The sequence below is a fragment of the Chamaea fasciata genome, unplaced genomic scaffold, assembly GCF_029207755.1.
Source record: "Chamaea fasciata isolate MVZ Bird 193981 ecotype frontalis unplaced genomic scaffold, bChaFas1.0.hap1 SCAF_1, whole genome shotgun sequence".
Taxonomy (NCBI): Eukaryota; Metazoa; Chordata; class Aves; order Passeriformes; family Sylviidae; genus Chamaea; species Chamaea fasciata.
In genome coordinates, this window is record NW_027094086.1 from 133,071,006 (window position 1) to 133,088,130 (window position 17,125).

The window sequence follows — 17,125 nt, forward strand, 5'->3', positions numbered from 1 at the left end:
GTATTTATCACGTACTTGGATTGCAGCAAATTCCAATCAATTTCAATTTCAATTGCAGCAAAAAAAAATATCACATGCTGACAGAGTTTGGGAAAAAATAATTCTTTTTTATGTTAGTTCCTGAGAAAGTAAACAGGCACCCCCTGCTTTACAGGATGCAGCTCTGGCAGCTTCACCTTGAATGGAAGGAGTCATTGCTGCTCTCTGTCAGAAACAGATCACATTTAATCTTTTGATTGGAGTTAAGTAAAAAAAATACCTACTTTTTACTTTCCAGGTAAGATATGCAGTAGAGAGTTCAGCAGTTCTTACTTCCGAACCACCAGCACACCTCTGCTCAAGCCCTCCTCCCTCAGTCCTTCTGCTCAGACAATTGAGTACTATTTTCTTCCCCAGGCTCAGAGTCTTAGTTTCATTCTTCCTTTCTGTGTTTTTTTTTTTGTATTGACTGACTCCTCTGAGCAGATGCTTAATGTTACTGTTTCGTATGTCAAAGCAACACATACTCATCTGCCCTGCTGTCTTCTCCTAGCAAACAGAAAACCTGATGGATCCCCGGTCAGACAAAATTTGCATTTTAACCAAGCTTCTGGGCAATCAAATTTATGCCAGTCTGATTAATTTATCATCTGACAATGTTTCTAATCAGATTTTTTTTCTATTTTTAAATATGAATCAGGTCATTTTTCCTCCTACATTTACTTGAAGCTAATGACATGCCCTTCAGGCTTATCAGGTTAAACCAATGAACAAATAAGACTTCCTTCAGCTGCAAGGCCATAGCAAAAATGATTTGGTAATCTAATAAAATAATAAAGATCATTAATTATATTTCAAGATTTTGCTGTTGCTGCATTTTCTGTTTGACTCTCTGTGATAGGTGGGCACCAACTTTAGTGATGACCTGTACTTGTCTGTTGAACATAATCACAAAGGTACAGGAGAGGATAACGAGGCAGAATTTCCCAAATTGTGGGACTCTACAGGGCTCTCACATCTGACAATTCTCTCTATCCAATAAGAAAAATCCGCGTTTCCAATGCTAAGGATGGTGTTTAGGAGCAATATTACTGAAAATGATTAATTGGGAGGCAATTATACTCTCCCTATAGGTGCTCCCAGCAGAGAGGCTTCCTTCACTTCTCATTTACAGCAGCAAATTTTCTGTCCCAGTAATGTGTGTGGGAGGTTCTGCCTGAGCCTTCTGTGGGCACCCACTGGTGTAAGGAATCTCCAGCTACCCACTAAGAGGGAAGAGCACAGAGCATGGAGAAGAACATAAAATGGAAATTGAGAAGAGAAAGGAGATTGTTCAATTTTTAGAAAAGGTCATCTTCAGTAAAATATACTCATTATAGAATTTCAATTATCTCTAATAGCTGATAATACCAGAAGAATGGTAGCTCATACTGAAAGCATTTATTTGGTTTTCTCTTTGTAAATATAAGTGTAAATTAGGGCAGCACAACTTATTCTTCTTGTGCCTTTTTTTTTTTTTTTTTAATTTACACCTTATTTGGCAAATTTGGCCACAAAGTAATTTTCAGTCTGTCAAGCATGGACAACATTTAATTAACACGTACAGATACTTAAACATTTTTTGTGGCTTCTATCTGCTTCTCTCTAGAGTAAATATTTCTAAGGAGCTGACTTTCATTTTCTTAGCTGATGTAGTTACTACAGTTAAAATTACACAGTATGTCTCCAATGATTTATATTATAGGAATAAAAAATACAATGGAAACTGTTGGATATAAACAGCTTAGACACTAAGAAAAACGCATTATGTATTTCTTAACCTTTCTAATATGCTGCAACCTTTTGCAAACAAAAAAAAAACATACCTTAGCCACATGAAACCGCACATATATACAATTCAACTCCTTCTAGGTAATCTCCTGCCAAGGACCAGAAGAATGGATCCACTATGTGGATTCTCGGTCCCTTTTTACAGGTTTTATATTATTCTAATAATCTGAAAGCCATTTATTTTTCTATTTCTTAAAAAAACCCTTGAAACTGAATAAAATTGTGCCTTCCTGGTACTAACAATCTGCTATTTTAAAAATTAGTATTCTCTGATGATAAACTAAGTGTGAATGTATCTTTGACAATGTTTTCTAAATATCAACAAAAGACATTTTCAAATACATTTCAGAACCTAGCCAGAAGAAAAGTGCCCTTAGCTTTTAAGCTTGAAATTTCTGGCTTGAACAAGAGGATGCTATTTATTTAACTTGAGTAATACAGTCATGAGATTACATCAGTCCAATTAAAGTATATAGTATACAATGGCAGTTCTACTGTACATTTCACTTATTGTTATTTTAACTTGAACCCCCTGGAAAAATAGAGTTCTGTGAAAGGAGAATCTAACAACAGTACTGTGAGCTCATGAATTTGTGAGTTAGCTTAAAAGATGAAGTATTTATACAAATTGGTCTTATTTAGTCAACAAGGCAAATCAAAATTGAAAACATGAAGACAAATCTTTTCAGAGTCATCTCTAGTATATACCCAGTAAATTGGCTCAAGGTCAGAGGCCAGACTGTGCTGCATTTCTGTGAGGCAATACACAGAAGGCAGAGGTCCAAGGGTTGGGACAGAAAGAACAGAGGAAAAGGAATGACACTTCATCCTATTTTTGTAACTCCCAGATTGTGAGCTGCCTCAAGGTAAAATTCTCAGCAAGATCTGCTGTAATGTATGGCAGCTCCTTCACTGCTGTCCACAAGCTGCTCTGCAGCCCTGGGCCGTGAGTGCATGCTTCTCCAATCTTTACCCAGCAAGAGGCAACGAGGCCATAGATGCATGTTTCCCCTTCATGGAACAATCCTCATCCTTACTGTGCTCTGTACACACCTGGAAAGGCTGTGCTAGGATTAGGCATCTCCTTTTGGAGATCACAATGTGTGAATGCCTTTCGTAAAGCAATTCTTAAAGGAGGCTGGTACCTGGGAACTGATACCAAACCAAACATAAGCTGTCAAAGACATGTATCTGAGATTAGGAGACACTTCTGATTGACTATGATTTAAGGGGATAATTTGTACTTAGCTATGCTCCCCATCTAATGTTCACAATTAGAGAACATTTCTCAACTCTGTGATACATATTTATTCAGAAAGATCCAATCTTTCACTTATTTAGGAATACAATTTCCATTGACTGTAAGGTAGACATGTCTCTCTAAGGAAGAACAGACTCACACTTTGTAAAACAAGTTTTCCCTTGGCACATTAGTGAAATAAAGACATTTCATGGTAAGAATGGGACCTACCTTTTTAGTCTGATTCACATTTACCAAACTGCAACTTCAAAATGCCTTTGCCATGAAGCTGAAGGATCTGGTTGTATTCTTTGGGCATTGCATGGAAACCAGGTTTAGGCAGCTGGTTGTCGTAATAGTGGTGGCTGATTGGGATCTTCTCTGTGGATTTTGTGAAAGGCCAGAAGCCATAGAGCCTCACATTCTCACACAACTCAAGAGCAGCACTAGTAATCATAAAACCAGATGACAACCGGTAGGCTTTCACACCCTTAGTTCTCCAGAACTGGGCAAGACTTTTCAGATATGCGGGGTGAAAAAATATTGCCCTTTGGGTTGCTTTAAACTCTTTCAGAGTGTGGTATACTTTAAAAGAAGTGGCTGTGTTGCTTCTAAAGGAAAATGCCGGCAGTAAAAGAAAAGCATCTCCATAGACCGCAATGTTTTCCAGAAATTCTGTCTTCTTTTCATTTAGCTTGTTGTATCTGCAAAGTACAAAATGTTAGGAATGGAATGTAGTATTGATACAAACATTACAGACAAACATTACACTGCAAGTGCACAACTGCACTTGCAAAGATGTGTTATAAACTCTGCTGCAGCAGTTGAGCCTGCCTACACTGCAAATTTATTTCACCCTATTATAAGTTGCCATATGTGCAGCTATGAAAATCTGACTATTGCATAGTAAGAACACACTAGGATTGAACTGGCAACACAGGAGATACTGAAGCAGATCAAATTCACTGCTAATGAGACTAGGACATGTTTACAGAATTGATCAATTCAAGAAATTAGGAAGAATGCAAAAAAATATTGTGCTCATACTTTCTCTGTTTAAAAATGCATGCACTACAATATATACTGTATATGTTTTTGAAACGTGTTTTTTACATCAACAGGTATACAAAAATCTCTCCTCAAAATCTCTATGTCTGCCTGTGTGGAAATCCAAGGACGCATGTGAGCAGTCTTGGAATGTTAAAGATTAGTGTGTGGTCAAGTGCGGGATATACTTTGAAAATATAGGCGTCCCTGTTTACGTCCTTCAACTACGAAGGCAACACATGGAGATCTACAAAGACATAGAACTCTAACTTCACAAATGACAAGAATTTCTTCTCAGATGCTTTCAAAGAGCCCAGAGACTTAGTTTTCACCACTGCATAATTCTGTGCTCCCAAATACTGACTAGTGAAATTCCCAAGTTATCTGAGAAGCGATCCAAGCAAGGGGATCACTCAACTCATATCCTCTACAGATCTGACTTTTCTGAATCAACTAAACATATGTAGCTTCCACCCCCTTTGGGACTCAAAGCACTAAGCCTTCTTTTGTAGGTAGTTGTCTATCTGAGCACTGAATTTTCACCTTTTGAAGGCTATCACAGTCCACTTTTTACAAGTGACTACAGCAGAAGCTGGAAAAATTGGTTAAATTTCTCTTCACAACTTGAGTAGGTTCAAACTGTCTTTTCATGCAGCACTTCAAGACAGAGGACTGCAGCCACTGCCATTTCCTTTCAAAATATTCATGGAAGAGATACCTCTTGCACAACTAAATTAGTGCAAGGAGTGATATATCCCTTCTCAACCTGAAGGGGTTTAAACTTACAGCTTCTATATCTCAGAAAAGTGCCATTACCACCAGACTCTGAAACAAAATGAATGAGAGTGTCTCAGGCCCTCCTGTTGACCCTGAACCTCTGTGCATGCAACAATCACAGAGCCAAAACAAGCAAGAAATGCCTGAGCCTCTGTCTAGGAAAAGAGGCTGAAGGGTGAATTTTTTGCCCTACATTACAAGAATTTTCTATGTTTTTACTCAATGTAAAGTACTGGGCCTCCAGGGCAGAATTCAAATCTCTATTCTTCCTTAGCTATAGACCTGGACAACTCAACAGTGTCTCAATCTCCTTTCCAGCTCTGCCACTGTAAGGAGAAATGTATCCCAGTTCCATTAGGACACCATAAGAACTGTGCTTTTCTCCAAGAAAGTTCACTTACATTTTGCAGCCTGACAGGCACCGTTCAAAAGGTGATTAACTTGAACAATAACAACGTCAGACTAAGCCAGTATGCAAACAAAAAATTAGAAATTACACGGAATGATGCCGGCATAGATCTTCTGAGAGAAGAAAAAAACATGGTTCTGCTAAATGCTAACTCTATCAAGTTGCTTCCTGCTTCTTCTTCAAAAGCATTTACAGTTTCCTCTGAATATTTAAATAAATACCTTTTAAAATTCATAAAGTCCTCTTATACTCTCAATCCTCCCACAGGTTTATCTCTCATTTCCTTCAGTGTAACTTCAATTAACCCTAGTGTGACTTGATTTGGCTAAAAAATGAGTGAAGCTGTGGCAGAACACTGATGAAGCCCTGAAAAGTTGTGGATCAGGTCAGAAGTCACCAAGGATGCTCAGTCATTGAACTACTTCCCTTCCTCATATCATTGTGCAGCCACACTAACATCAATGAGCTAAAACTAGTTTTGGAGAAACAATAATTTGTCTTCATTAAAGTCAAAAAGAGTTGTGTAAGCATTAACATAGTTAGTACTCATTGCACAAAATTAAATTCTATCCCTGAATCAACGCCTGTTAGTCGTTTCTATGTACACACTGTACTTTTTTGTTCTTCCTTTCAAGGAGAAAAAAAAAAGCTTTGCCTTATGTTGTCTTTTTGACAATACAGTTATGACAGACAATAAGACACAGTAAGATTAGCAAGCAGTAAATAACATAGCACAGCAGTCCTTTTCATAGATAAACTGCAGTTCCAGCCTGCTGAAGATGTCAGATTAGTCAGGCTGGCCTTATTGGATTTTCTTTTCATCAAGAAGGTGAAAAAAACCCACCTCTGTTGAGAAAAAAAAGTGTGTGAGCAAGCAGCGTTCATATGGATTGAAAAAATGGATTAGAGAAGCTGGGCCTCCATTCCGGAAACAGCCTTCATCAGAACAGCCTCTTAGCACATTACCTAAGAACACATGCTCACAGTACTGCTGATAGAGTCAGATGCACATTTCCAGGCTTTCCTGATTTATGATTGCAATTCCTTTCTAAATGCTTGGGGTCATAAGAGTCATGGGGGGAAAAGAAGAGGCTTGGGCTTACAATCACCAATTTTACTCTGCCACAAATTGTTGACTTGTAACAGCCAAGGCTCTGGCTAATCTGGGTATTGCTGACCCCTTTATGCTACAAAAAAGGCCAGGTTTAGAAGATTTCCATTTAGACTAGTACATATTTTACATGGAAACTAAGGCTTAATGAGGTAATCTACATGCACTTCTCTCTATGCTGGTATCCCAATGGATTTCCAAGAAAATCTAAATCATGTCAAACAATTATACATCACGGCACAGAAACAGATTTGCAGTAGTACTCACTTCTGAGCTATGATACTCGGATTAACAGTCACAAGGTTTGTTTTATTGCCAACATCTTTGCTAATGTTTCCTGTGGTTGGAGGGAGGTTACACCTGAAATTGAGAAACATTTGCTTAAACAGATGTGCGCCAGAAATGCTTTACAGTTATTATTGGCAAATTCCTCTCTTGTGCAATGACACTTTCACGTCAGCTCCCAGGGATATCTAAGCACTTTACAAATATTAAATAAGGCTTACAGCACTTCTAGTAAAGATACTTAATCTACTGTACAGATGGTTAAAATAGGGCACAGAGAGCTCATTTTCATAAATCGTATCACAAACCAGGAGCACAGTCAAAATCTCAGTAGGAGCCAGTCTATGAATGCCCTACGTTGGCTGCTAGGAAATATTGCCCCTCTTGCATAAACAATGCGTTTCTGCTGAAAGTCTTTTACTGCGTCTTCTAACAACAGCATACCTTGCCCTATCACAGAAACAGTGATTTCTGTAAAATTCAAATAAAGCTTTTTTTTTTTTAATTCAGTCACTGAGTAAGTTTAGGATCTTAGTACAGAGACTTCCCATTTTTATTAAAACAGTTACCTAACTGGAAAGACTTTTTATTTTATTTTATTTTTTTTTTAGATTTTCAAAAGCTCAAATATTAGGAAAAAGTAAGAAAAGGAAACTAAATTCAGTATGCTGTGTGATTTGACATCACTGAGAAAAGAACCTTCCCTCTGTTTCTTTGCACGAACTACAAACTGTGAGACACATACTGATAGAGTGGGCAAAGTTATCCTCAGAGTGTGCCTGGTTGTTTCCCAGTCTATCCCGGGAGATTAAGAACTACTTAAATAGATGCTTAATTTTTTAAATGAGGAACAGATATCGGGGCAATTAAGCAGCTACATGGGTGAGCCAAACTATGTCTAAGTAAATACTTTGTTAAACCAGAAATACACATGTGACATAGTACCAATCTCCTAAAGGATGTTAAATGACCAGAAATGTCAGATATCTAATTCTCAGATAATCACATTTCACATCACTGCAAGGTGACTACGCAATCACAGACCATACATGTACCATCCAGCCTGCTCTTTATTAGAAACAGCATTCTGAAAATTAAAAAGCAAAATTATCCTTAAAGGGGCAGAAACAAAGAATTGTCAAGATCCTTCCTCATTGCTACAAACTGCCACGGGCACACTTCCAATACCGCCAAGTTTTTAGAATGTTGGACACACTTCAGGAAGACGAAGCAGCTCTTACCTGAACACAAAGTCAGAACTATCAATTTCAGCTCCACAGCTGGAATTTTTCAGAATGCCTCCATTTCCAACCACAGCACAGTTCTTGAAGGGATAGACTGAAAGAGGAGAGGACTGCAAACAAAAAGATACAGCCAATTCTTTTTAAGAGTTCTGATTGTTTCTTTGTATGTATTTGCTCTTGCAGGTTAATGCAGTAAAAGCATTCACCACCTAGCAGACAGGATTGCCAAACCTGGACAGCCAGGAGCCAAAAATAGGCACCAACAGACAGAGAAGTGTTACCTCTGCTATCAGAACTTTAAGAGAACAACACTGGATTGTTAAAACTGAGTACCTTTTAAATACACTTAACACTAAAACTATCTAGTAGTGGATTGAAACACTGACAAGCTAAGGAAATAATTTACACTGAAGGCAGTTTAAATTTACCCATTTTCCTTTGCACTGTAACAGACTGGGGGTTGTCACATAGTAATTTACTTTCTTAGGTAATAGACAGTAACTTTATAAATTCTCCTCACTTGTGTCATCACACAATTACATTTGAAGCAGAATAACAAATTTAGGGGAACCTGAAGATGCTGTAAAGGATGATGATGTGGCCTGGCTTAACTCTTTGCAAATGCGAGGCCTCACTGAAGATGTTACTGTTTCTGACTGTTCACCCTCTCTGCTCCTCTTCTTGTTACAGCTTGCTGTCTTGCAATGGGGAAGCTGACTGGGAGCTAAGTGCATCCACTTGAGAACCAGCACAGTTCACAACCTAGAAAATTAATGTAAATTGTTGGCTATTTAGGTTGACGTTAATATAGCTGGCTGTTCTCCCAGTCTCAGAAACTTTTCATACATCTTGCTCAACCTCTTTTGCTGTGGGAGCACTGACATTCACCAGAGGCCAACATCTGGGGTACTCTGACTGCAGAAATTAAAACCAGTTGTAAAAGTGAGTCAAAACTTGCTTATGGAAAGCATTATCCTTTTTCTTTCATCAGCTTGCCCAAAGAAAAGCAAGAAGGGACACTGTTATGAACTAGGCAAAAAGTGTGGGGAAAGTGGCAAACACCATATTGCCTGGCAACATATTACAAAACAACACGTTCAAATATTTTGTTCAATTCTGAAAGGATGGTAGGAGAACACAAAGGCCAGGCAATTCTGTCTACCTTACCATGTGTATTTGCACATAAAACATACTACTTTTTCATTTTTCCATCTTAAATTTGGAATCACTATATCCTCTATTGCAATGAAGCCAGTTAAGACTCATTCACAGCAGTGTTACGAAGAACTAGACTCATGGTAGCTGGGATCTCACAAATCAAGAACGCCAGAGATGGGTGAGTTCCCATGTGTCTTAGCTTCAAGAAATCAAAAACAAACTTTTTGTCTAGTCTCAAGATCTTGTATGTCTATTGTAATCCTGAGGTACAAAATCTGACTCCTTTTCTCAACCCATGTTTCTGTCTGCAAACACTCTTCCCCAGTGGGTAAAAAAGCTAGTGAAAGGGCTGGAAGGAATGTCCTATGAAGAGTGGCTGAGGACTTTGGACTTGTAGAGTTTGGAGAAAAGAACAGGTACTCTCGTTGCTCTCTGAGGAAGAGAAGAGGAGAGGAAGGTGCTGATCTCTTCTCCATTGTATCTAGTGATAGGACACATCAGAACAGTTCCAAGCTAAACCAGGGGAAGTTTAGACTGGACATTAGCAGGCATTTCTTTACCAAGAGGATGGTCAGTTGCTGGAATGGGCTTTCTAGAGAGGTGGTTGATGTCCCCAGCTGTCAGTGTTAAGAGGCATCTAGACCATGCCCTTAACCATGACCTGCTTTAACTTGGTCAGCCCTGAATTGGTCAGGTAGTTGGACTATGTGATCATTGCGGGTCCCTTCCAATTGAAATTTCTCTGTTCTACTCTATAATGTACTTTGCTGTTCTCTATCAGGTTTACCACCAAAATATCTTCCATAACTTATATACCCAAGTCTGCATTGGAAATGGCATGGGTATATAAGAAATATGAAATGTCAGGTTGAAATGTCTTCAAAAACAGGAATGATAAAAGCAAGGCAAACATTCTCAGAGTATGTGCTCCTGAATTCAACTGGCTACCAAGCCAGGCACCATTTGTGTTCTGTAGCAACTCCACCTCCAATCTATGATCTATGATATCTGTAAATGCCTCTACCACTGCAGAGGAAGGCCAAAAAAAGACCCCAATACCTTGCAAGGTGAATAAAGAAGTGCCTGAAGTTCCTACAGGGGCTGATGGGTCTCCTCCAGGGGAATCACAGCATCTCAATTACTAAACAAAATATATATACTGTGATTACAGTAACAAGAAAAAAGATACAGGTCTTACCACAGGCAGCATCTTAAAGATGTCCTCTGTAATGAGGATAGTCTTTTTATTGTCCACTTCATAACTCATGTTACTTCCCAGTGGGCTGTTGTTTTGCGAAGCAATAAAATTGTGAACTGCATCACAGCAGGAAGCTAATTCTGACCTGCAAAAAACACAAGCAAACAAAATCTGCTCAAAGACATGCAAATAAGTAGAAGAGCAGTGCTAGAGAACCAGATTAATGAACACCAGTTTGAATTAACTAGCAACAAAAGGCTATATTAACCTTCGATGTTGTCATTTCCTTTGACTTGCTTTGCTAAGCAAGTCCATTTTCACAGCAAATGTTCAGAAACTAATCAGACCAAGAACTGATAACTGTTTTTATCTTTTGGTCTCCTTTTCCCACTGAGAAAAAGCTGTAATCAATCTCCTCTATATTATTAATTGCTATTGAATAATACAGAAACAATGAAAGACCAACATAGAACAAGTGATTGTAGGAAACTAGAAGGCTGAAGAAGGAAAAAAAACCAAGAGGAAATAAAAGAGATAGAGATGGAAGGTACTGGCAGTGGTACTTAGTGAACATCTAGATGGTTGCAAGCCAATTGATTAATAATTAATTTCTGCAACTGTTCATCACAATTTTCCTGTGCACAGTACCACAGGTGTCAAATAAATTACATCATAACTTTCACATAAAGAAGACAGATACCTATGTGCTAGACAGATAGCCTAGCTGCTCTCCAGAACACCTAGCAGAAGTCCTTAAATAAATAAAAATGCAAGGGATTCATTCAAACCTTTTGTGGGAGAGAAGACTATCACTCATCTTACAATTCCTGTTACCTCCAAACTTGTAAAAATACAATGTGTGCAAACATTCTACATCATCAACAGTGAAATGAAATAAATGAAATGAAAATCCCCATCAGACCTTTGAAATAAGACTCAAAAAAGTATAATTCCTTTTGCTTTAGGCAACAACATCCTCTCTGCTGCCATGGGATCTGATTTTCAGGCTCTAAGGCTGAAATAAATATTCACGGCCAGACATTATGTATCAATTGCTAGGACACAGCTTTCTCATTAGGTGAGATACTAAGAGAACTACTAAAAACTTAGAGAAGAAAATACATTTATAACAGAATCACCCAGAATTTTGAAAATACCACATTGCAGGTTAATTGAGAGGAAAAAAAATTGCCATTAGAGCCAAAAGAATAAAAAAGTTTCATTTCATACTGTTTCAATGCGTAAAGTAAAACAAATTGTTGAAACCAGTTAAACATTAGAAGCCAAATTCTGCCTGAAAGTGAGCTGACTTTAACAGGGCAAGACACAGCTTAGAGAAGTTGCTTCATTTCACTTTATCAACAATGTAAACAGAGAAAATACAATAATAACAATAATAAAAATTAAAAATACTAATTATTATTATAAATATTTTAAAAAATAAATAACAATAATTAAATGTTTCTGAAGGAACTGAAGCATAGTCCAGCACATAGAAGAACCTAAAGATTATGTTTCCCAGAAGACAGGGACGGGAATGAACAGGTCTGGGACAACTCAATCTCACTTCTCCTGAAAAAATGGTCAAAATGACGGGGAAAAAAAAAAACTTGGGAAGGTTGGTTTGATTCATACAGAAAATACCAAAGGAAAGAATAAAGAAATGAGCAACATTTCAGTTGTCAGATGACTTACTGGTATATATTAACCCATTTTGAATACTGAGTTCAAAAACTCCTCCAAGGCAGTTCCTACATGGATGAGGAACATTGGGAAAGACTGAGTGCTGGGATGGCACAGATCTGAACTAACCACACTAGGAGCGTAACCATGAAACATCACTCCTGAGAGAGGAACCAGTAGGGTTCAGATTTCCATAAACTGCATTCAACTCCACTCCCTAAACACAGTGACTTCCCACTGCCCTGCTCCAAACCTTAAGGGGCAGAGAAGATCTGTGGCCAATGAAAACCACGAGGTCCAAGGCCGCAGATGGAACTACAACTATGCTCTGTGGTCAGGAGACACCCACACGGTGAAAACAATTGCTCCATGCATATATAGCATCCTATTTTAAATATATGGCAAAGTAAAAAGGGTGCAATTAGGCAGTAAAGGCAAATGATGTCTGGGAACACTGGATGTTATAGAACCTGTGGGTTTTGACTGGAGCATACTTGCTTTTCTTTCTTGTCACTTTTTGCTAACCAGCCCTTTCCAGTCTTAATAAATGCTGTAGCAATAAGAGCATTCAGATCTCACTGTCAGGTCCTAAGGGCACCACCAAGCCTCACTACTGTCCAGCACCTTGGGGCTACCCTTATCCTGTCTAGGGTCCAGGACCCTATTTCAATCTTCCAGAGCCATCAGTCACTGGCCCAGCAACACCACAGCAGGCCGAGCCTCCAGTTGTGTCCATCCTGTTCCCAGGGAGTTGCCCATGCCTGGGCTAGGGGTGCCCCATTCCTGGCTAGGGGTGGGATGAGCCCAGCTACCAGTTTCTGCTCTGCTGGCCAGGTTACTATGTTGGGATTCCACACCCTGTCCCTCAGGAAGCAGCTGTCCTTCACTGCTCCCTGGCACTCACATGGAAATGAGGAATCACACAACCCTTAATGTTGATTTCCTTGTTTATTTTCTTGAAGCTAAATGAAGCAGGCCTAAATGTTATCTGTGTCACCCACTGGACATTCAGACGAAAAGGAATAATGCCAGAATATTCCTGCCAAATCAAGTAAAACAGCTCCTTTCAGTGTGATGGCTACCAGACCCTGAAAAGGCAAACTGATAACAGATACCATTCATTAATAGAGATGACATATTTTTGCTTTTTATTACTCATTCCAAAATAAACAGTGCTTCAATAAAAGCAGAAACACTGTGGAAGAAAAACAGATACCAGAATTGAAAAGAAAGTAATAGCTTAAATTAATATTATGGATTCACTGAGGAAGTAAAACAGAGCCAAGGTAGTCCATAAAAACAGAAAGAACAAGAGAATACATACTGAGTAATGACAGACATTTTTAGAGCATCCATGCTAGAAATTCGGTGGTAACAATAGAAACATTTTACTTAGATCAAATCATGACAGAATGCCACTGTGCTCAAGCATCCCTGTACAGAGCTCCAGTGGGAATGCATGTAACCTGCAGCTAGCAATAACCCACGGCAGTGTATTCAGCAATCTGTTCACACAGGATTTTGTACAAGCTGTCACACGTGGCAATCTACAACTGACAGCAAACAATGAGGGAGGGGCAGAGACTGGGCAGTTCAAGCAATCCATTACTGCAATTTCATCAGAGCATTAATGTCATTCATACGTGGTCTGTCAGGAGGTGACGATTCACAGAAGAGCATTAACTTCCTAAGATTAACACATGTATCCTACAAGGGCTCTGTGTGAGGAGTTGCAAAGCCAAGACAACATTGTAACTCATGTATCGTGCCACCTGGGGAGAGGGAAACTTAAGATGGTGGGACAAGAAACAATGGTCAAAACTGTAACAGCACTAAATAGCAGTTTTGTTTGTTCATTTTTATTTGACTAGAAAGTGATTCACATTGTCTGTTCTGACTGGGAGAAAATCCTGAGATATGGAAGCAGCTCCTGGAAGACAGGATGCTGCTATAGCAGCTGAGCATCCATCTCCTCGCTTTCAGTACATGAATATAGCTTACAGTAAGAAGGTTTAAGTTCCAGCTTTTATCAGAGACCGCGGGGTTGCCCTAGAACAAAGGATGTTTATGATCCAGTCGTGGCATGACAAGTCCAGACTGAAGGTGATGCTTGAGTCAAAGTAACCAAGTTTTGTAGGGCACTAGTTTTGGAAAATATCTCCTCTGTAGTAGAGGTTAGTACTGACAGTTTCTTATTTGGAGAAGCCTTTTCCTCCAACATTTCTCCTGCAGGGATTTGAAAGCTGAGTGATATCTAAGAGTTATTTTTAAATCCTGAGGCATAACTCCAAACACAAATATTTCTTATGCCAAGATAAGCAGAAAGGGAGTTGATTGCACTATCTAGAACAGTCACTTGTAATAAATGAGTAACAAAATCAGAACCTGGAAAAAGACTACACCATTTTGACTGGTAATACATATCTCATAGGACTGAGTAAGTACAGTCACGATAATCTTAGTCAATAACCTAAGCAGAGGGGCATGCTGCATTTGTCTGGGAAGTTTTGATCACATTAGAAAACACAGAGTCATAAATAGTTACACTGAAGAATGTTTGTTGTTGCTCAGCATACACTTTCCCTCAGTTTTTTCCTTTGTGGCTGAAGGATGCAGGACCCAAGTTTGTATTGTTGTTCATCAGGTACAGAATTTTGAGCCTATGGCATCCAAATAATTTCTTCAGTTGGGTGGCCACTAAGACCTTATGAAAATCCTGGTTTCTTGGAGCAAGTTACCAAAATTGTTTTGGCTTGTGAGACAAGCCAAACAATGTAATTTTCCAACTGCTACGCAGTTTTTCCATGCTGAACTGTTGGCAGTAACAGAGGACTGTTGCCTTGATTATACATTTCCAAACTTTTCTGCATAACAAACACTTCATATGGATAAGTCCACTGTATTTAGTGGAATACACATATTCTAAATATGCTGATACAGTTTCTTTGCAGTGCCAGGAGTTGCTCTGTAGCCAAGATAGCAGCAAAATTAGCTACCTCGGTTCTGTGCTAATATGAATTTATGCATTTTAGCTGATTCCGGCCTTTTGTACAGGCTGCATGTGCCTGCTGACAAGTCACAGTGTGCACACATCCTGAAGGTACTGCAAACACCTCAATGTCTTCAACAACTCAGTGTGGACCAGCCACAAGGGCTAAAACAATCAATGGTTATTGAAGGTTTAGCAGACTCTCACAGCTGGTTCAAAAGCCAGCACTGCCCTTACTCTGAGCGATATGGGAAGAATCTATAGGAGCGTGAAATTTGTCTTTATGTAAAAAACTTCTTCAGTTTAAAAATTTCCCATTCTTCCAAACGTTTTCCATTGAAAATGCTTCAGTATGACACCAGTGCCCGTGGATCTGTGGCCTGAGGGTATTTGTCATGACTGAGAACACTGAAATATTTCACTGTTGTTATGCATTGGACTAAACTGGAGTGGGAGGAGCAGAAGTATCAAAATATTCAAAACGTTTAAAACAGCAGATGCTCAAGTACCCTTCAAGGCCATGGTGGGAAGGGTAAGGAAAATAATTTTAATTTGCTTTAAAGGAAGCTGAAGTTCAGTATTAGGAAACACATTGAAAGAGGTTGCCTAGGCAAGGTGCAAAATTTCAACAACCTACGTATTTTAATAGTGATCAGGACAAACTTTTTTCAATAATGGTGTAAATCTGTTCAAAGCCACCATTTACAAGTATCTGTAAAGTGAATGTTTGTTTGCACAAACAGAATTGTATCAGTCTTGTTATAAAGCACCTGTGCATTAGTGACATCAGCAATGCTTACAATAGACTATCTCCTTGCAGATTTTTAGTTATCCTAGACACAAAAACATTGCATAAAAGAGAACCAAACACAAATTAAAACTAGCAAATATTTAAAACTGTAGCTTCTGTGAGCTAAATGGACTTCCCAGCACAGCTTGTAAGGTCATTTGAACAAAGAGCAAAGCATTCAAGAGACAAAAATCTGTGGATTACTACAAACCAGAAAAAGTTTTGCGCTTGCTTAATAAGCAAACGCAAAAAGTTTGTTAAGTTTGTTTTAATAGTTTACCTAGCCTGGACATTTGTAGTCATTAGTTCATGTGAGTTATTGTGCTGTACATGTGAAGACATCAGAGACTTTAAGTTTTCATACTGCAGAGACTGTTGTGACAGTAGAATAACCCACAAAAAAATTCCACTATGTAACAGCAAAAATTTCAAGGGCATAACTACAAGCAGGAAGACTACTTTTTATCTATGTCTACTGCTGTATTATTTTATAATGAGCAAGTAATTATCTTATTGTACTGCACTGGGGGCTCTAGACAATGATACAAGTTTCTCCAGGCTCTTGTCAACCCAAGTCAATGTGTCAATCAAAGTGCAATGAGGCATATCATGACATATTCCAAACTTTAAGAAAAGAGTGGTTAAATCTGATATCTGAAACAGAACATGTTGAAGGGGAGTGCTACACTGACAGCCCTTGCATTGCCTATAAATGAAGTAACATCATAAATGTCTAAGACAAAGAAAGCCAAAAGGGTTGAATCTGAAATCAAGGCTGAATATGTAAAAAGTGTAATAAAATTTTCAAACCAAAGACTATTTAAAGAGCATGTCATGAAGACATAATTAGCTCAGAATGATCCAAAATTAGATTCTCTTTATAGGAATCCTCCATCCTTTAGAAAAGTATATAATAGTCTGCAGACCAATTAAAAGATTCAAGCATTCTTTCAAAATGTCACTAATTACTAGCTCTCCACCCATCTTTTTCTCTCCTGAAATAAAATATGCCTTTGAATATATACTCATTATTTTACATGTCATCTGTTAAATCTGTGGAGCAAATGTACTCTTAATCGCTCTGCAGTCTGAGTTCTGTGTATTTTCATGTAAACTGGAAGATTTCAGAGATTACAGCAGAAATATAGATCTGTTTAGTGTTAGAAAAGCTATTGATTATGTGGTGGTGCAAGCTTATATAAGCATAAATTGACCTTGCAGTGTGTTTTGTGTTTCAGCTGGGGTTGATTGCAGTACACAGATGTGATAAGCAAGACTGTTACAGTATAGCTTGCAACAAAACTAATCTCTTCAAGAAATGGTATTCTATAATCTGCAGGAATGTTTAACACACACTTTTGAGAAGAGATATTGAAGTCGGAGAA

At 38.5% G+C, this 17,125-nt stretch overlaps 1 protein-coding gene across 4 annotated transcripts in view; it reads right to left on the minus strand.

Annotated features, from left to right (window-relative positions):
• Positions 1-17,125, minus strand: part of ST8SIA6 (ST8 alpha-N-acetyl-neuraminide alpha-2,8-sialyltransferase 6) — a 45,301-nt gene that overhangs the window by 8,529 nt on the left and 19,647 nt on the right. For all 4 annotated transcript variants that reach the window (XM_066198500.1, XM_066198488.1, XM_066198494.1 and 1 more), the window contains 4 exons: positions 10,279-10,423; positions 7,920-8,032; positions 6,661-6,753; positions 3,281-3,753 (listed from right to left, as the gene is read on the minus strand). In XM_066198500.1, the coding sequence (XP_066054597.1) occupies positions 3,285-3,753; positions 6,661-6,753; positions 7,920-8,032; positions 10,279-10,423 (820 nt within the window). In that variant the 3' untranslated portion in view covers positions 3,281-3,284. The remainder of the gene's footprint in view (positions 1-3,280; positions 3,754-6,660; positions 6,754-7,919; positions 8,033-10,278; positions 10,424-17,125) is intronic.